Source organism: Sorex fumeus, unplaced genomic scaffold (assembly GCF_029834395.1).
Source record: "Sorex fumeus unplaced genomic scaffold, SorFum_2.1 ptg000073l, whole genome shotgun sequence".
Lineage (NCBI taxonomy): Eukaryota > Metazoa > Chordata > Mammalia > Eulipotyphla > Soricidae > Sorex > Sorex fumeus.
This window is the reverse complement of record NW_026606130.1, coordinates 7,541,846-7,562,674: the sequence shown is the minus strand read 5'-3', so window position 1 is coordinate 7,562,674 and position 20,829 is coordinate 7,541,846. Positions and strand designations below refer to the sequence as shown.

Below are 20,829 nucleotides of genomic sequence, written 5' to 3'. Positions count from 1 at the left end.
AATCCTAAGCTGCATTTTTTTGCTTTTTGGGTCACACCAGGTGACGCTGAGGGGTTACTCCTGTCTCTGCACTCAGGAATTACTCCTGGTGGTGCTTGGGGGACCATATGGGATGACAGGGATTGAACTCAGGTCAGCTGCTTGCAAGGCAAATGTCCTACCTGCTGTAATATTGCTCCGTCCCCTAAGCTGCATTTCTTAGAGCCAGCAATATTCCGTTGTGTATAAATACCATCTTTTCAAAAAGAAATTTATTCACCAAGCTATATTTCTGATCAAGCATTTGAATTGTGAATCATAAGCAATTATTTTTTCTCTGAATAAGATTGTGGGACTCACCGAGAAGACCGTTTTTGTTGCACTGGATACTGTTTCCTGTTTGGAGCAGGGTAACAACTGTAGGACTGTGGCCTCCACAGCTATGAACTCTCAGTCATCCCGATCTCATGCCATCTTTACGATCTCCATAGAGCAAAGAAAGAAAAATGACATGTAAGTTGCAGTTTTAAGATTGTTTTTTTCTTGCGGGGGGTGCGTTGGTCCTTACTTTGTAGTGCTCAGGGGCTATTCCTGGCTTTGTCTTCAGGAGCAATCCATGGTGGTGTTCAGGGAATAATATGTGGTGCCCAGGACCAAACTGGAATGGGTCTCGTGCAAAGCAAGTGTGTTATATTCTATGCTCTCTCTCATGCCCAGTGTCAATATTTTTAAAACAGTTCTATTAAAGCCAAATATTAGTCTGCTTTCTCTTACTGATTTGAGAAAGTATTAACTCTTCCTAATGGATTTAGAATTCTAATTCTAATTCATTTAGAATTGAAAGAAAATAAGAGCCAGCATGTCAACTCTGATACTCTGCTAATCTTAAGCTTGTATACCACTCTAACTCATGTCTTCTCATTTTTACAGGAATAGCAACTTTCGCTCCAAGCTTCATTTAGTAGACCTTGCTGGATCAGAAAGACAGAAGAAAACCAAAGCTGAAGGAGACCGTCTAAAAGAGGGTGAGTATAATTAAGACCACAATTGTAGCTGAAGACTTCTAGTACTTATTGGCATTATTGGTGTCCTGACTGGGATATTTCTTTTCTTTTTTCTTTTTCTTTTCTTTACTTTTCTTTTCTTTTCTTTTTCTTTTGACTGGGATATTTCAGATCACATTCTAATAGTATCTACAATTCAAGTTTGAGGTTGATTTCAGGAGAAGTGAAAAATTGTTTTTTTTTCCTTACACTCATTTTCAAATTTAGGTGTGAGATTTGGATCTGGCACTTTTGATTTCATCTGGTCAAGGCAAGTTTTAGTTTCAGTTTTGTTTTGTTTACCACCAATTACTACTCATAATTAAAATCATGATCCTGATTTTGTCATCTCAAGTATTCACTATCCTTCCCAGATATCACTAATAAAATTCATTAGCATGTTTCTGTATCTTGATTTGAATTATTGGATATGAATGATGAAACTACTGAGACTACAACAACCCTATGATGTATGCTCTTAGAAACCTTTATCTAGCATGATAGTAACTTGGTAATATGCATGCTTTGGGAATGGTTGTTCAAGCAACTATTAATTTTTCTAAAAATTAACCAGCTGTTTCTCCATTCTTAATTAAATATTTCATAAAAGATTTCATCAGTTGCCTTATTCAAATCCAGCTATACTATATCTGTGATATTTCTCATAGCTATCAACTTAGTAATAGTTCAGAAAGAAATAAGGTTTAGCCTGAAACTGACTTTCATTTACTTGGTTTCTAATCCTACGTTTTTCATTTCTGCATTCTTGAAATCCATCTCTGTGTAACAATCTACAATTTATATCAAATTTTCTGATCTATAATTCATGGAATTAATTTTAACCCCCTTTGCCCTCCAAATTGACATTATATATCTGCCTAGTCTTCTGGAAGATCTTTCTCCATGATTTCTTAAAGATCAGTGCCCATTATACTATCACTCCAACCACTATTTGAGTTCTTTTTAAAGTAGTTGACTTTTACCTACTTTTCACTAGTTTTCGACTTTTTTTCCCTATGCGAACGTAGAGAGCAGAAAAAAATAGTAATTTAGGGTCTTTACTTTTGTCATTTATCACTATTATATTGCTGCTATAGGGCAGAGTCCTATTTCTTGCTCATTTAGCATTTGGTTCCGAATGTTATAAAATTGTTCCTTTTATTTGCATTTGGAGATTTAGTGTTCTTTATACTATTTTTTTTTTTTTGCTGGTGGGGGCAGCACACCAGGTGGTATTCAGGGCTTACTCCAGGCTCTGTGTTCAGGGATCACTCCTGGCAGTGCTCAGGGAACCATATGAGATAACCTGAGATTGACCAGAGTCTGCTGTGTACAAGGCAAGCACCTTACCTGCTGTACAGTCTCTTTTTGTACACTTAATACTATTTTTAAAGGTTTTTGTGCATTATCTCTTTTTCAGTTGCACATTTCTTAATTGTTTCTCTTTTGAATTTTGGTATCGCCTAACAGTGCTTGGGGAGTGCTTTTGCTTTTGGCTTAGTGCTTAAGAGACTGTGATAGTAGGGATTGAACCCAGGGTTTCTGAGCATTACCAGGAGTATCCCCTAAGTCCTGGCAGGTGTGGCCCAAAAGCCAAAAAAGAAAAAAATTTACCCCTTTAAAGTATAAAATTCTGTAATTTATGTATATTCATAACTTTTGTGTGACCATCACCACAATACATTTTAGAATATTTTCCCTTATCCTCCTTTCTCTGACTCCACCACTCTATTCCAGGTATCTCTTTTCTTTATCCTTTTTCTGTCTGATATTTGTCTATTCTGGAAATTTCATATAAACTTAATTGTACAATATATGTTGTTTTGTGACTTTTCTTACTTAGCATGATGTTTTCAAAGTTTATGTTTAGCATTGCCAAACAAGATTCTATTTTATGAGTATATTAAATTTTCATCTGTTCATCTATTGATGGACATTTGAGTTGTTTCTACTTTAGGTTCTGAGTTATACTGCTGTGAATATTGATGAATCTTTATTTTTTAATGGATATATGTTTTCTCTTTTTGTGGCAGGATGGTGGGGGTGCTCTGATCTTGCTTCTGGCCCTGTGTCAGGCATCATTCCTGGCTGTACTAGGGGACCATATGCAGTGCATACAATCACACCAGCATTGGCAGTGTGTAAACGAAGTGCCTTAAACCTATGCTATCTCTCTGGCTAACATGTTTTAATTTCTCTGGGGCATTATAATTAAGAGTAAAATTAGTCATATGTTAACTGTGTTTAGCTTTTGCAAGAACTGCAATTCTTATGCTGTTTTCTTTATATTTGAGGGTTTTCTTCCCTCCTGCTGCTTTAAATAGTCTGTCTTTGTCTTTTGATTTTACTATTTTGATTACTTTGTGTCTTGGCATTCTTTTATTTGAGTCTATTTTGTTTATTACTCTTTGGTCCTCTTGCATCTGTGCAGGGGCCTCTCAAGATAAAAGGAGAGTTCTCAGTTATTTCTTTGACCAGCTGTTCTTCCCCTTTACCTTTTTCCTCTCCTTGTATTCTGATTATTTGAAGAATATTTCTTTTGCAGTTATCGAGAATCTTACATTCTCTTTCATTTGTTTACTTTTTTCACTTCTTCATGGTGATGGCTAGTATTTTGTCTTCAGTATTATTGAGATGGTCCTTTGCATATTAAATCATTGGATGACATTGAGGAACTTTTCTGTACACATATTTTTATTAACTTTTTAAAAAAATATGAATGTTATCATACTGCCATACTGCTTTTGAACTTGCTTTTTTCTGTTGGTAATAATCTTTCAAAAATTTAATATCACATATCTACTTCATTTTTATAACTGTTATATGGGATCCTTTGTTTGTGTAATCATTCCTTTTTTGATTGACTCTTTGGTTTTGTGATTTCTGACTCCTGAAAAATTGTGTTTCAGCATTCTACATGATAATGCTTCTGATAGTATTTTTTGAGTTATATATGCCTGTGAAAAATGTTGCTAGGTTAAAGGATATATATTTGAAAGCTTAAATATTGCTAAATACTCTTCTCCAAAAGGTCTGCTTCAGTATATGTGCTAAGTACAATACATGGGAATGTTTTGTTGTACTGTTGATAGTATTGGGTATTATTGACCATTTTTAATTTTGCCTATCATAACCTTACATTTACTTTTAAAATTTGTATTTCCTTACTTATATAATTTTATCTTAAAATTTATTATATTCAAGATAATAACCACATGTTAACTATATTCCATTTTTTCGGGGTTTTTTTGTGGGGGGAGTTGTAATACCCTCTCGCTATTCAGGGCTCATTCCTGGCTCAGTGATTAGAGATTATTCCTGCAAGGGCTCAGGGTACCAAATTTGGTTCTAGATAGAGAAACTGGATCAGCCACATGCAAGGCAAACACCCTAGCTGATATCTTATCACTCAAATCCTTAAACACAGTTTTATTTTATTTTTAATTCATGTATTTTATTTATTTTTATTTTCCTCTTAACACTGCTTTTGCTGTTTCCCACATGTTCTGGTAGGTCCTGTCCTCATTCTTTTTTATTTCAAGGAATCTTTTGTTTTCGTTTTTGTGCCACAACTGGTGGTGCTCAGGGCTAACTAGCTCCTGCCTCTGCACTCAAGGATCAATTCTGGCTCTCCTCAGGGACCAAATGGAATATGAGGGATCGAAACTGGGTTAGCCACTTACAAGCACGTTCCTTATCTCCTGTATTATTGCTCCAGCCCCTGTTTCCAAGAATATTTTTATTTTCTTATTGATTTCTTCTCTGACTGACTGGTTGTTCTGTAAAAAGCTGTTCAATTTCCAGGTGTTAAGAGTTATTTCTCCATTTCTGTTTGCAATTAACTTCTAGTTTTAGTACATCATGGTCTGAGAAGATAGTTGGTGTGTTGGCGTGATTTCTATCCTCTTGACTATCTGGAGATATGTTTTGTGTCCCAGAATGTAGTCTATCTTGGAGAATATAGCATGTGTATTGGAGAATATGCATTTGGCTTTTGAGGGTGAAAAGCCCTATCTACTAAATCTTTCTCTTTTATTTCTTTCTTCAAAACAAGTATTTCCTTACTTAGCTTTAATCTAACCTATAAAAGGTGACAGAGCCATCTTGAGTCTCCAACTACAATTGTGATGCTGTCAACATCTTTCTTCAAGTAGATTATCAGATGTTTTAAGATTTTGCTGGTCCCTCATTATGTGTATGTTTTAAGGAGTGTGAGTTCCTCATGATGTACATATCCCTTGATCATTGAGAAATGACAATTGTTGCTGTCTCTTATAACCTTTTTGAACCTAAAGTCTATTTTATATGATGCTAATATGGCTTTTCTGCTCTTTTTTATTTTTTTGTAGGAGTACTGCTATTTATTCAGCCACTGATTAGCTGATTGAATTGGGCATGAACTCCACCTTAATTTTTTTTAGTTTTATTTATTTTGTTTCTTTTTATATTTATTTATTGAATCACTGTGGGAAAAGTTACTAAGCTTTCAGGTTTAAGTCTCGATCATACAATGATCAAACACCTTTCCCTTCACCAGTACTCATTTTTCACCACCAAGAACCCCAGTATACTTCCCCTCCCACCCCTCCAAATGCCTGTGAGGCAGATGATTTCTACTTAACTTCTCTACATTGATTACATTCATTATTTCGACAAAAGATGCACCATTATTGTTTAGAATTTCCCCCCAAACAATCAGAATTGCTGAAAAGGCATTGTGAAATATTTTGTTTTCTATAGCTGGTTATGAGAATCATATAATGTCACGCGGCAATGATTTTGGATTTCTGCAAAGAGCCAGATATTTACGAGATTGGTTTCTGTGTGTCTGGTGTTATGGCCGTGCCAGAGAGCCGCTTGTGGGGGGTAACTCGTGACCTCGGTAGGGCGTGAAGGACGTGCCAATATCGCTCCCCTTCCCATGAGACTGCAGTTTCCCCATCACCGCCAGCTCATACCTGGCTTTTTCATAAGCTCTGGGGTGGCAGCCACCTTGCTGCCAGGGGGGAAAAAGGCGGAAGGGGGCAACAACCTTTCCCTCCCAGGAAGGCATGGCACCGTAGTTTAACACATGGTCCATTCACTTTTCTTCTGCAAGCTGCCGGGTTCTGGATTAAGTCCTTTTGCCTCTGGAGCCATGGCCATGCCAGAGAGCCGCTTGTGGGGGGCAACTCGTGACTTCGGTAGGGCGTGAAGGACGAGCTGGTATCGCCACCCTTCCCATGAGATTGCAGTTTCCCCGTCACTGCCAGCTCATACCTGGCCTTCCAATAAGCTCTCAGGTGGCGGCCACCTTGCTGCCGGGGGGAGGGGAGCGGAAAGGTGGAAGGGAGCAACACCGTTTCCCTCCTGGGGAGGCATAGTGCTGTAGTTTAATGCATGGTCCATTCACTTTTCTTCTGCAAGCTGCCGGGTTCTGGATTAAGTCCTTTTGCCTCTGGAGCCATGGCCATGCCAGAGAGCCGCTTGTGGGGGGCAACTCGTGACTTCGGTAGGGCGTGAAGGACGAGCTGGTATCGCCACCCTTCCCATGAGATTGCAGTTTCCCCGTCACTGCCAGCTCATACCTGGCCTTCCAATAAGCTCTCAGGTGGCGGCCACCTTGCTGCCGGGGGGAGGGGAGCGGAAAGGTGGAAGGGAGCAACACCGTTTCCCTCCTGGGGAGGCATAGTGCTGTAGTTTAATGCATGGTCCATTCACTTTTCTTCTGCAAGCTGCTGGGTTCTGGACTAAGTCCTTTTGCCTCTGGAGACATGGCCGTGCCAGAGAGCCACTTGTGGGGGGCATCTCATGACCTCGGTAGGGCATGAAGGACGAGCCGGTACTGTCCCCCTTCCCATGAGACTGCAGTTGCCCCTTCACCGCCGGTTCATATCTGGCTTTCTAATAAGTTCTGAGGTGGCAGCCACCTTTCTGCCAGGGGGGAAAAGGTGGAAGGGAGCAACACCCTTTCCCTCCCAGGGAGGCATGGCACCGTAGTTTAAGGCATGTCCATTCACTTTTCTGCCGCAAGCTTCCAGGCTCTGGATTAAGTCCTTTTGCCTCTGGAGCCATAGCTGTGCCAGAGAGCCGCTTGAGGGGGACAACTCGTGACCTCGGTAGGGCATGAATGACGAGCCAGTACCGCCCCATGATACTGCAGTTGCCCCATCACCGCCGGCTCATACCTGGCTTTCCAATAAGCTCTGAGCCGGCGGCCACCTTGTCTGCAGTAGAGATGCATTTCTGCCAAAAGCCACTGGGTTTCAAGATTTGTTTCTGAGTCTCCAGTATCTTGGCCATTAATCAGCTTGATCAGGAGCCAGAGAGGCCATTTGTAGGAAGCGACTTGGGGTATCGTTTGGGTGGGGAAAAAGAGTCGGCTCCACCCCCATGTGGTGAGGCCCTGTGTATCTCATCACTGCATGCCCAAACCTGACAGTCCAGTGGCTTCTGGAGGATGGTAGTCACCAGGCCTCCAGGGGGAACAGGCCAAGGCACAAAACCTATTCCCACCTGGAGTGGCCCAGCGCCAGTAACCTACTACAGGAATAGGGCGCATTTCTGCCAAAAGCCTTTGGGTTCTGAGATTCGCTTCTGAGTTTCTAGGATCATGGCCATTAAGCAGTTCTATCAGGAACCAGAGAGGCCATGCCTCCAATTATATAGCTGAGCCAGAGGTGGTTTGTGGGTGAGTCTCCCACATACCTAACTTTGGCCGTTTACTTTCTTGGTAAACTTTACCCCAAGTTTTTGGGGTCTGGCCAAAGGCACAGGAGCAATTTTGGGGTATTTGAAAGTCTGACATTGCCATCAGGGTGCTGATGCACTCACCTTACAGGTATGGATTGACCTGCTGGCCACCATACCCCCTTTCCTGCTCTTTTTGTGGTAGCTGTTTACTTGGGGGATTTTCTTCAGTTTTTGACTTTGAGTCTGTTTGTTCTGACTATTCAAATCTGTTTCTTGCAGGCAGCAATGTTGGGTGAAATTTTCTGATACATCCTGTATCTCTGTGTCTCTTAATTGGTACATTTAGCTTTTTAATGCAGAGAGAAAATATTATTATAGAGTTTTGTGCCATCTTCCTGCAGGAGACTGACTTGTTGATAGGACTCATCTTGTCTTAAAGTAGCCTCTTTAGTGCCTCTTTTGTTCTTTTTTTAAAAATTTTTCATTTTTAAAAAATTTTTATTAGTGAAATACCATGAGATACAGTTGTAGACTTATAAATTTTTGTGCTTGCGTTTCAGTTATACATGATCGAGTACCCATCCCTCCACCAGTGCCCATTCTCCACCAACAATGATCCCAGTATCCATACTACCCCAACCACCCCCCCATCCCACCCTGCCTTTGTGGCAGGGCATTCCCTTTTGTTCTCTCTCTCCGTTTGGGTGCTGTGGTTTGCAAAAGAGGCATTGAGGGGAAATCATGTTCGGTCTGTAGTTTACTTTTGGCATGCATCTCCCTTCCTGGGAGGATCCTCCCAACACCCTTTACTTGGTGCTCCCTTCTCTATCTGAGCTGCCTTTTCCCCTAGCCTGTGCAGCTGGCCTCCAAGCCATGGAGAGAACCTCCTGGTATATATCTCAACTTTTCTTGGTTGTTAGTCTCCTATTTTGTTACATTATGTTCCCCAGATGAATGCAATCTTTCTATGACTGTCCCTCTCTTTCTGACTCATTTCGCTTAGCATGATACTATCCATGTAGTACCACTTGTATGTAAATTTCATGACTTCCTCTTTTCTAACAGCTACAAAGTACTCCATTGTGTAGATGTACCAAAGTTTCTTCAACCAGTCACCTGTTCTTGGACACTGAGTTTTTTTCCATATTCTGGCTATTGTAAACAGTACTGTAATGAACAAACAAGTGCAGATGTCACTTCGACTTCACTTTTTTACCTCTCTGGGATATATTCCCAGGAGTGATACTGCTGGGTGAAATGGGAGCTCAATTTCTAAATTTTTGAGAATCGTCCATACAGTTTTCCAAAATGCTGAACCAGTCTGCATTCCCACCAGCAGTGAAGGAAGGTCCCTTTCTCAGTACATCTGTGCCAACACCGGTTGCTTTTGTTCCTTTGGATGTGGGCCAGTCTCTGTGGTGTGAGATGATATCTCATTGTTGTTTTAATCTGCATCTCCCTGATGAATAATGTTGTAGAGCATGTGCCTTTTTACAATTCTGGTTTCTTCCTTGAGAAACTTTCTGTTCATCTCGTTGCCACATTTTTTGATGGGGTTGGATGTTTTCTTCTTGTGGAGTTCAAACAGTACTTTGTATATCCTTCATATCAACCTCTTCTTGGATGGGTATTGGGTGAATATCCTTTCCCCATTCTGTAGATTGTCTTTGTATTTTGGTCACTGTTTCTTTTGAGCTGAAGAAGCTTCTTAGTTTAAGATAGTCCCATTTGTCTTTCTCTGTTTTAACTTGCGTGGCAAGTGGCGTGACATCTTTGAAGATACCTTTAGCTTCAATGTCATAGAGGGTTTTGTCAACCTTGTCTTCAGTGTACCTTATGGATTCTTGTCTGATATTGAGGTCTTTAATCCATTTTGATCGTACTTTTATACATGGTGTTAGGCAGAGATGAGACCATTTTTTTTTGCATGTAGCTGTCTAGTTTTCCCAACACAGTTTGTTAAACAGGCTTTCCTTGATCCACTTCACATTTCTTGCTCCCTTATCAAAGATTAGATCATCATATGTTAGGTGGGAGATGTCAATATATTCAACCCTGTTCCATTTGTCTGCAGCTTTGCCTTTGTTCCAGTACCATGCTGTTTTAATTATTACTCCTTTGTAGTAGAGTTTGAGGGGCTGGAGAAATAGCACAGAGGGTAGGGCGTTTGCCTTGCATTCGGCTAACCCAGGGTCGATTCCCAGTATCCCATATGATTCCCTGAACACTGCCAGGAGTAACTCTTGAGTGCAAAGCCAGGAGTAACCCCTGTGCATCACCAGGTGTGACCCAAACAGAAAAAAAAGTGCCTATGTAGTGGAATTTGAAGTTAGCGAGGTTGAGTCCTCCCATTTTCTTTTTCCAAGAACTGCTTTAGCTATTCATGGGGGCTTATTGTTCCATATGAATTTGAGAAGTATTTGCTCCATTTCTTTCAATGTCATGGGCATCATTATAGGGATAACATTGAATTTGTACAATGCTTTTCGAAGTATTGCCATTTTGACAATGTTAATTCTCCCGATCCATGAACAGGGGATATTTTTCCATTTTCTTGTGTCCTCTTTTATTTTCTGAAGTAGAGTTTTGTAGTTTTCTTTGTATAGGTCCTTTACTTCATTAGTTAAGCTGATTCCTATGTACTTAATTTTCTGGGGCACAATTGTGAACGGGATTTTTTTTTTCATGTCAATTTCTTCTCTCTTACTATTTGCGTTACTGTGTCTGGCATATCGAATACGTCACGGGGAGCTTGCCAGGCTCTGCCGTGCGGGCGAGACACTCTCGGTAGCTTGCCAGGCTCTCCGAGAGGGGCGGAGGAATTGAACTCGGGTCGGCCATGTTGGCTGCATGCAAGCAAACGCACTACCGCTGTGCTATTGCTCCAGCGATACTATTTGCGTATAGGAAAGCCATGAACTTTTGGGTATTGATTTCATAGCCTGCAACTTTACTATACAAAGCTATTATTTCTAGGAGTTTATTTGAAGAGGTTTTAGGGTTCTCTGAGTATAGTATCATATTATCTGCGAATAATTAGAGCTTGACTTCATCCTTTCCTATCTGAATGCCCTCAATATCTTTTTCTTGCCTAACTGCTATTGCAAGTACTTCCAGTTCTATATTGAACAGCAGTGGAGAGAATGGGCATCCTGGTCTCGTCCCTGATCTTATACGGAAGGCTATAAGTTTTTCCCCATTGAGGATGATGCTTGCTGTAGGCTTGTGGTAGATGGCTTTAACTATATTAAAGAAAGTCTCCTCTATCCCCATTTTAGCAAGGGTTTTCATCATAAACGGGTGCTGGATCTTGTGAAATGCTTCTCTGCATCTAATGTTATCTTCATGTGGTTTTTATCTTTTTTTTGTTAGTATGATGGATGTTATTGATTTCCAAATGTTAAACCCTCCTTATATCCCTGGGATGAATTCCACTTGGTCATGGTGTATGATCTTTTTGATGAGTTGTTGAATTCTATTTGCTAGTATTTTGTTGAGAATCTTTGCATCCATGCTTATCAGGGATATCGGCCTGTAGTTTTCTTTTCTTGGGATGTCTTTGTTTTCTTTTGGTATTAGAGAGATATGGGCTTCATAGAAACTCTTTGGGAGATTATCTGTTTCTTCAATATTCAGGAATAGCTTGAGAAGAACTGGCAATAAGTCCTCTTTAAATGTTTGGAAAAGTTCGCTAATGAATCCATCTGGACCTGAGCTTTTGTTTTTGGGAAGACTTTGATTACAGTTTCAATTTCCTTGATGCTAATAGGTCTATTCAGGTACTCTAGATCTTTTTGATTCAGCCTTGGGAGATTATTGGAATTCAGGAATTTATCCATTTCTTTTAGATTCTCTTGTTTCGTGGCATACAGACTTTCAAAGTTTTCTCTGATGATCTTTTGAATTTCTTTGGTTTCTGTTGTGATACCCCCCTTCTCATTTCTGATTCAGTTTATTAGGGTTCTCTCTCTCTGTTTCTTTGTGAGTGTTGCTAGTGGTTTATCTATCTTGTTTATTTTCTCGAAGTACCAGCTCTTGGTTTCATTGATCTTTTGGATTGTTTTTTTTTTTTCATTTCCATGTTGTTGATTTCTGCTCTAAGTTTTATGTTCTCTTTCCTTCAGCCTGATTTGGGGTCCTTTTTTGATACTTTTCTAAGATCTTTTGCTGTGAAGTCAAATTGTTTATGTGGGGCCTTTCTTCCTTCCTGATAATTGCTTGCAGAGGTATAAATTTTCCCTTAACACGGCTTTAGCTGCATTCCATAGGTTCTGGTAGCTTGTGTCTTCATTCTCATTTGTTTCCAAGTATCTTTTGATTTGTTTTGTTTTGTTTTGATTTGTTTTGATTTTTTTCCAGGTATCTTTTGACTTCCTTCCCGACCCACTCGTTGTTCATCATTGAGCTGTTTAATTTCCAGGTGTTTGATTTGGTTCTCTGTGTCTGTGTGTGATTCACTTCTATTCTCAGTGCACCGTGGTCTGAAAAGATTGTTGATACTATTTGTATCTTCCTGATTCTATTGAGGTATGTTTTGTGTCCTAGTACATGGTCAATTTTGGAAAATGTTCTGTGTGCACTCGAGAAGAATGTGTATTCGTTCTTTTGGGGGTTGTAATGCCTTGTATAGGTCTATAAACCCTCTCTCTTCTATTTCTTCCCTCAAAGCCAATGTTTCCTTTCTGAGTTTTGTTCTTGTGATCTATCCAGAGGTGATAAGGTGATGTTGAAGTCTCCAGCTAGTATTGTTTTGCTAGCAATGTCCTCCTTAAAATCTGTTAGCAATTGTTTTAAATATTTGTCTGTTCCCTCAGTAGGTTCGTATACATTTAAGATTGTGATTTATTTTGTTGCTTATATCCCTTGATGAATAGAAAATGGCCTTCTCTGTCCCTTCTAATCTTTTTCAACCTGAAATTTATGTTGTTGGATACTAGTATGGCCACCCCAGCTTTTTTGAGGGAGATGTTTGCTTGTAGGATTGTTTTCCATCCTTTGACTTTGAGTCTGTGTTTGCTCTGACTGTTCAGATGTGTTTTTTGTAGGCAGCAGAATGTTGGGTTCTGTCTCTGAATTCATTTTGCCACTCTGTGTCTCTTAATTGGTGAGTTTAGACCATTGACGTTGAGAGAGATTATTGTTATGGGGTTTTGTGTCATCTTCCTATAAGGGTCTTTTTTGCTTGTAGGGTTTGTCTTCTCTTATAGTAGTCCCTTGATTCCTTCCTTTAGGTTTGGTTTTGATTCTCTCAAGTTCCTGAGCTGCTGTTTATCCAGAAAATAGTGTACTGTTCTTTCGAGTTTGAGTGAGAGTTTAGCCGGATAGAGTATTCTTGGTGAAGCTTTCATTTCAGTGTGTTTTTTCACTATATCTCACAATTGCCTTTGGGCTTGGAGGGTTTCCTCTGATAGGTCTGCTGTGAATCTAAGGGATTCTCCTTTTTATGTGATTTCCTTCTTTGACCTTGCTGCTTGCAGTATTGTGTCTCTATCCACAGCATCCTTCATTCTGACTATGATATGTCTTGCCTTGTTTTTTCTTAGTGTCTCTTTTAGCTGGCACCCTTCAGGCTCCTTGAATCTGAATTGCTGCGTTTTCGAGCTTTGGGAACTTTTCAGCAATGATTTGTTTCACCTTGGCTTTTTCATTGGGATAGTTTCCCTTACCTTCTAGTACTCCAGTGATTCAAAATTATTCCTCTTGGAATCATCTCCTAGGACTGTGATTTGCTCTAGAGCTATTTTGAGGTCTCTTGCCATTATTTGTTGTTGCCTGTTAGCTTGGTGCACCTGATCTTCCAGCTCATTGATTCTGTCTTCAGCTGTGGTTATTCTACTTGTGAGGGCACAGACTGAGTTTTTCATTTCATCTACAGAATCTTTTATTCGTGACATTTCTGTGCGTAGCTTTCCAATTTCTGCTCTCATTTCTTCCCGTACTTTCTCGATTGTTTCCTTCATGTTACTGGATGTCTGTCTAACTGTTTCGAGTTACTTCATATCTGAATTCTTTCTCAGAGAGGTCCTTTAGGTGAGTATTACGTACTGAGGCTTCTCGAGTCTTTTCATCATCCTTCCTACGTGGTGGGGATTTGCGTTGTTTTTTCATGTTGGTGTGGAGATATGGGGACTGAGATGTTATGCTAGATTACTTAGTATGACTAAAGTACCTGCGGCCATGTGAGCAGCTGCTGGCCTGTAATTAGGCCATGCCCACTTCTACAGAAGCTACACCCAGTTCTGAAGAGGCCACATCCCCACAGGTACCTTGTGTATGTGGCGGGGTACCACCTGGGAGGGGAAGAAGACCTGCACACTTTTGGGGACAAACAGGAAGAGGCTCAGGGATGCTTCGGCATCCCAGTTCCTAGAGGATGCCTGGGGCATTGCATGGAGAAAGCCAAGTCCTGGGTTCGAATAATGGCATGTTAACTGACCTGGGAGAGGAAGAAAACCAGAAACTCCTTTAGTATTTTAGATGGCTTTTATTTTATGTGATTGGCTTATTGCTGTAGCTAGGATTCAATACTATGCTGAATGCACTGAGGGTGTTCATCTTTGTTTGTGATTGTAGAAGACTTTTTTCACCACTGAGTATCATATCAGTAACGGTTTTGTTACATGTGACCTTTATTGTATTTGGGGGTATTCTGTTCATCTTAATGTGTTTTGATTATAAATTGATTCTAATTTTTTTAAGTTGAGGTAACATTTGCAAGACTAATAATCTTTATGTGTTTTAGGGGATACATGTTTTGGGGTGTTAGCACACTGTAACCTACCATCAAAGTGCGAATATCCCTCCACTATTGAACACTTTCAGGCTACTCCATGCCACTACTAGGTAACCTTTATTCTGAGATCAGAGTCTAAGAATGAGACTGTTTAATATTTGCGTGTTTTTACTTAATTTTGCTAAGCATTACATCCTCTAGTTCCATCCATGTTGTAGCAAAAGACATGATTTCATTTTTTTCTTAAATGTTGAGTAGTATTCTATTGTGTATATATTTATATCACAACTTCTTCATCCGTTCATCTGTTATTGGGAACTTGTTTTATTTCCAGATCTCCACTCTTGTAGGGAGTGCTGCAGTGAACATAGGTATGCGTGTCTCTCTTTTCTTTTTTTGACATGTTTACTGGCCATGTGCATTATTTATTTCATCTTTGGCAAAATCTATTCAGTTCTGTAGCCCACTTTGGGGGCGTTTGGGCCTACCTCCTCACTGCTCACTGCTTATTCCTGGCTCTGTGCTCAGAGATCACTCCTGGTGGGACTCAAGGTCTTATGGCATGCCAGGGATCTAACCTGGATTGGCCATGTGCAATTCAAGTGCCTACCCACTGTACTATATCACTTCAGCCATATCTCTTTTAATTAGTGTTTTCTATTTCTTTGGATAGATATATAGGAATAGAATTACTAGATAATTTATAGTTCTGTTTTTAATTATTTGAGGAATCTCTGTTATTGTTTGCCATAGACTCTTAAACTAGTTTACATTACTACCAGTAGCAAATGAGAGTTCTTTTTCTATATATCTATACCAACATTTATTATTTTTTTGTCTTTTTGATGGATGCCATTCTTGCTGATGTGAGGTTAAGAGTTCCTTATCATTTTGTTTTGCATTTCCTTATTAATGAGTGATGACCATTTTGTTGTATTCCTGTATGCCATCTATATGTCTTTGTTGGATTATAATTTTCACTGCAGAACAGTGGTTTAAACAGTTTTTGGTGAAGTAGCTATTTAAGATCCCGTTCAGATGTCTACTCTTACCAAATTATTTTTCTGTTGAAATTATATTATTTGTTCTTCTTTATGTTTTATATGTTGAATGATCTTGCATGTGTTGAATCTTTATCCAAACCAGTAATAAATCCTTCTTGATCATAGTAAATGAATTTTAGGGGGGCAAACCCAGCTGTGTTCAGGGGTTGATCCTGGCTCTCTACTTCGGGCTCGTATGTGGTAGATGAATTTTAATATTTTTTTGTCTTGAGGGTCAGACCCAGCAGTATTTAGGGCTTACTCCTGGCTCTGTGCTCAGGGATCTCTCCTGGTAGTAATTGAGGGTCCATATTGTGGTGCGAGGTATTGAACCTGGGTCAGCTACATGCATGCCATGGGCCTTACCCACTATAATGTCTATAAGGATTCTTTATTTTTTTTTTAATTCCCCACTGATTATGTCCGATGAATGCATGTTATCTTTTTCTTCTTGTAAAATTTTGGCCTGATTCTAGTTTGACCTTTTAAAATACTCCATGTATTTGAAGAGAATATGTTCTTTGTTCAGCATATTGTTCTCCATATACCTATTAGTAAACTTTTTGTTTGTATTATTATATTTTATATTATATATTATATTTGTATTATTATATAATCTCTTTTGATATTTACTTAATGTTATTTCCTCACAATATAACTAATATTTGTCAATTGTGCTTGTATTTCTTTGTTTATACATTATAAAGTTTGGAGCTATGTTGCTATTTGCATAAAGTATCATACCTGTATCTTTTTATTTATTTATTTTTAAATTTTTATTAGTGAGACACCATGAGGTACAGTTGTAGACCTACAAATTTTTGTGCTTTGGTTTCAATTATACAAGGATCAAATACCCATCCCTCCACCAGTGCCTATTTCCTACCACCACAGATCCCAGTGTCCCTCCTACCCTCCACCCCCCCCCATCTCACCCTGCCTCTGTGGCAGGGCATAACCTTTTGTTCTCTCTCTCCTTTTGGGTGTTGTGGTTTGCAAAAGAGGCATTGAGTGGCAATCATTTTCGGTCTATAGTCTACTTTCAGCGTGCTTGTCCCATCCAGGGAGGATCCTGCCAACACCATTTATTTGGTGCTCCCTTCTCTATCTGAGCATGTGTGGCTGGCCTCAAAGCCATGGAGCAAAATTCCTGGTACTAATCTTGGCTACTCTTGGGTGTTAGTCTCCTAATTTGTTACATTATGATCCCCAGATTAATCAATCTTTCTATGTCTATCCCTCTATTTCTGACTCATTTCGCTTAACATGATACTTTCCATGTAGTACCACTTGTATGTAAATTTCATAACTTCATCTTTTCTAACAGCTACATAGTACTCCATTGTGTAAATGTACCAAAGTTTCTTTAACCAGTCACCTGTTCTCGGGCGCTCAGGTTTTTTTTCCAGATTCTGGCTATTGTAAAGAGTGCTGCAGTGAACAAACAAGTGCAGATGTCACTTCGACTATACTTTTCTGCCTCTCTGGGATATATTTTCAGGAGAGGTATTGCTGGGTTAAATGGAAGCTCAATTTCTAATTCTTTGAGAATTGTCCATACTGTTTTCCAAAAGGGCTGAACCAGTCGGCATTCCCACCAGCAGTGAAGGAGGGTCCCTTCCTCGCTACATCTGCGCCAGCACGGGTTGCTTTTGTTCTTGTGGATGTGGGCCTGTCTCTGTGTTGTGAAATTATATCTCATTGTTGTTTTGATCTGAATCTCCATGATGATTAATGATGTAGAATATTTTCTCATGTGCCTGTTAGCCATTCGGATTTCTTCTTTGAGAAAGTTTCTGTTCATTTCGTTGTCCCATTTTTTGATGGGGTTGGATGTTTTCTTCTTATGAAGTTCAACCAGTGCTTTTTATATGCTGGGTATCAACCCCTTGTCAGATGTGTATTCGGCAAATATCCTTTTCCATTTTGTAGACTGTCTTTGTATTTTGGTTACTGTTTCTTTTGAGGTCCAGAAGCTTCTTAGTTAAAGATAGTCCATTTGTTTATCTCTGTTTTCACTTGCTTGACCCTTGGTGTGACATCTTTGAAGATACCATTAGCTTCAATATCATGGAGGGTTTTGCCAACTTTGTCTTCAATGAACCTTATAGATTCCGGTCTGATGTTGAGATCTTTAATTTATTTTGATCTTACTTTTGTACATGGCGGTAGGCAGAGATCTGAGCTCACTTTTTTGCATGTAGTCGTCCAGTTTTGCCAGCACAGTTTGTTAAAGAGGCTTTCCCTGCTCCACTTCACTTTTCTGGCCCCCTTATCGAAGAATAGATGATCATATGCTTGGGGGGAGATGTTAATATATTCAACCCTGTTCCATTGGTCTACAGCTCTGCCTTTGTTACAGTACCATGCTATTTTAATTATTACTGCTTTGTAGTAGAGTTTGAAGTTAGCGAAGTTTGTTCCTCCCATTTTCTTTTTCCTAGGAATTGCTTTAGCTATTCGTGGGGGCTTATTTTTCCATATAAGTTTAGGAGTGTTTGCTCCATTTCTTTGAAGAATGTCATGGGTATCGTAATAGGATTTGCATTGAATTTGTACAGTGCTTTGTGAAGTATTGCCATTTTGACAATGTTAATTCTCCCTATCCATGAACAGGGGATATTTTTCCATTTTCTCGTGTCCTCTTTTATTTCTTGAAGTAGCGTTTTGTAGTTTTCGTTTTACAGGTCCTTTACTTCCCTAGTTAAGCTGATTCCTAGGTACTTGATTTTCTGGGGCACAATTGTGAACGAGTTTGTTTCTTCATGTCACTTTCTTCTCTTTCACTATTTGCGTATAGGAAAGCCATGGACTTTTGGGTATTGATTTTATAGCCTGCAATTTTACTATACAAGTCTCTAGTTTCTAGGAGTTTCTTGGTAGAGATTTTAGGGTTCTCTAAGTATAGTATCATATCATCTGCAAATAGTGAGAGCTTGATTTCTTCTTTTCCTACCTGGATGCCCTTAATATCTTTTTCTTGTCTAATCTGTATTGCAAGTACTTTCAGTACTATATTGAACAGTAGTGGAGAGAGTGGGCATCCTTGTCTCATCTCTGATATTAAGGGGAAGGATCTTAGTTTTTCCCCATTGAGGATGTTGCTTGCTGTAGGCTTGTGATAGATGGCTTTAACTATATTGAGGAAAGTCCCTTCTATCCCCATTTTGGTGAGGGTTTTCATCATAAATGGGTGCTGGATCTTGTCAAATGCTTTCTCTGTATCTATTGATATGATCTTATGGTTTTTATATTTTCTTTTGTTGATATGATGGATTATGTTGATTGATTTCTGAATGTTAAACCATCCATGCAATCCCAGGATGAATCCCACTTTGTCGTGGTGTATGATCTTTTTGATGAGTTGTTGAATTCTATTTTCTGGTATTTTGTGGAGAATCTTCACATCTGTGTTCTTCAGGGATATCTGTCTGTAGTTTTCTTTTCTTGTGTGTTTGTTTCCTTTTGGTATTAGAGAGATATGGGCTTCATAGAAACTGTTTGGGAGAGTTTCTGTTTTTTCAGTTTCCTGGAAAAGCTTGAGAAGAACTGGCAATAGGTCATCTTTAAATGTTTGGAAAAGTTTGCTAATGAATCCATCTGTACCTGGGCTTTTGTTTTGGGGAAGACTTCTGATTACAGTTTCAATTTCTTTGATTTTAATAGATCTATTCAGGTAATCTATATCTTCTTGATTCAGGTTTGGGAGATTATAGGAATCCAGGAATTTATCCATTTCTTCTAGGTTCTCTTCTTTTGTGGCATACAGACTTTCAAAGTAGTCTCTGTTGATCTTTTGGATTTCTTTGTTTTCTGTTGTGATATCCCCATTCTTATTTCTGTTTCGATTTATTAGAACTCTCTCTCTCTCTCTGTTTCTTTGTGAGTGTTGCTAGTGGTTTATCTATCTTATTTATTTTCTCGAAGAACTAGCTCTTGGTTTTATTGATCTTTCGGAATGTTTCTTTGGTTTCCATGTCATTGATTTCTGCTCTAAGGCTTATGATCTCTTTCCTTCTGTTTGGGCTCCTTCTGTTGATCCTTTTCTAAGATCTTGAGCTGTGAAGTCAAGTTCTTTCTGTGAATCCTTTCTTCAGTCCTGAGATATGCTTGCAGAGCTATAATTTTTCCCCTTAATATGGCTTTAGCTACATCCCATAAGTTCTGGTAGCTTGTGTCTTCATTCTTATTTGTTTCCAGGTATCTTTTGATTTCGTCCTTGACTTCCTTCCTTATCCACTCATTGTTCAGCATTGAGTTGTTTAATTTCCAATACCTGTATCTTTTTAAAAGGATTATTTCTATTGTGTCCAATTAATCACCGTTTAACTAATTAATCAATACTTGCTTGGTTTGTCTTTACATCTCTTATCAGTCTTATTTATCTTCATTTTATTGGTTCTCTCATTACTGTTTGCTCCATCTAGTGATCCCTTTTTGTTTTTGGGTGTTGGCCAGTATTGCTTGGGGCTTACTTCTAGCTCTGATCTTAAGAATAATTCCTGGACTTACTCAGGGACCAGACTTACCATGCACTTGGTTGCCCCATTCAAGAAAAGTGCCCTGACCTTGTACTATCTCTCTGGCCCTGAGAATGGGAAATTTGAACAGAGTTTATTCTACATATTTTAGTTTGTTTTTAGACTCATTTATACTAGCCCACTTTCCTACTTATGCTCTGATATCACAACTAGTTATCTGTTGTTCTTGGACCCTTGCTTTTTTCACTATTTTTGAAGTCTGTGAAAGTCTTTACCTGTGGAATTGGTACCATCTTTTCACAGAAGTTCTTATAAATTTTTCCTTTGCTAGTTTAATTCATCTTTCATTCTTTTAAAGATTTCTTGGTTTTCTCCCCATCAGTGATAGATTTCTACATGGTTGTTTGTCATCTATCATCTTCAAAGTTTTTCGGTGTTCTCAAAGGAATCTAACTAAAGAATTTTGCATGCACATTCCAGATTGCCTATTTTACCTTCAGGGATTCAATCTCATATTTTTTCCTTTGTGTGTTCAGCAGTGTTTAGGTGTCACTCCTGGTGCCTCTTAGGGGAACATACCCTGTGCCAGGGATTGAACCATTGTCTGCCACATGCAAAACAAGTGGCTTAACCTCTGTATGCTCTCTGCCCCAACATCATAATTACTTTTTGATTTTGGGGTCTAATGGTGAAGCCCTGATGATGGTCAAGGGTTAATCCTGGATCTGCACTCAGGAATTACTCCTGGAGGTACACATACGGGATGCTGAGGATCCCATCTGAATCAGCTGCATGCAAGGTAGGAGCCCTACTGCTGTACTGTATCTCTGACCTCCAGTCTCATAATTTCAAATGAAATTTTAATATATAGCTCCACA

The 20,829-nt window shown here is 39.2% G+C and overlaps 1 protein-coding gene across 1 annotated transcript in view; it reads left to right on the top strand.

Moving 5' to 3' along the window:
- KIF4A (kinesin family member 4A) overlaps window positions 1–20,829 on the top strand; it is a 206,205-nt gene that overhangs the window by 12,969 nt on the left and 172,407 nt on the right. The window contains exons 5-6 of the mRNA XM_056130107.1: window positions 326–492; window positions 910–1,004. Of these exons, the coding sequence (XP_055986082.1) occupies window positions 326–492; window positions 910–1,004 (262 nt within the window). The remainder of the gene's footprint in view (window positions 1–325; window positions 493–909; window positions 1,005–20,829) is intronic.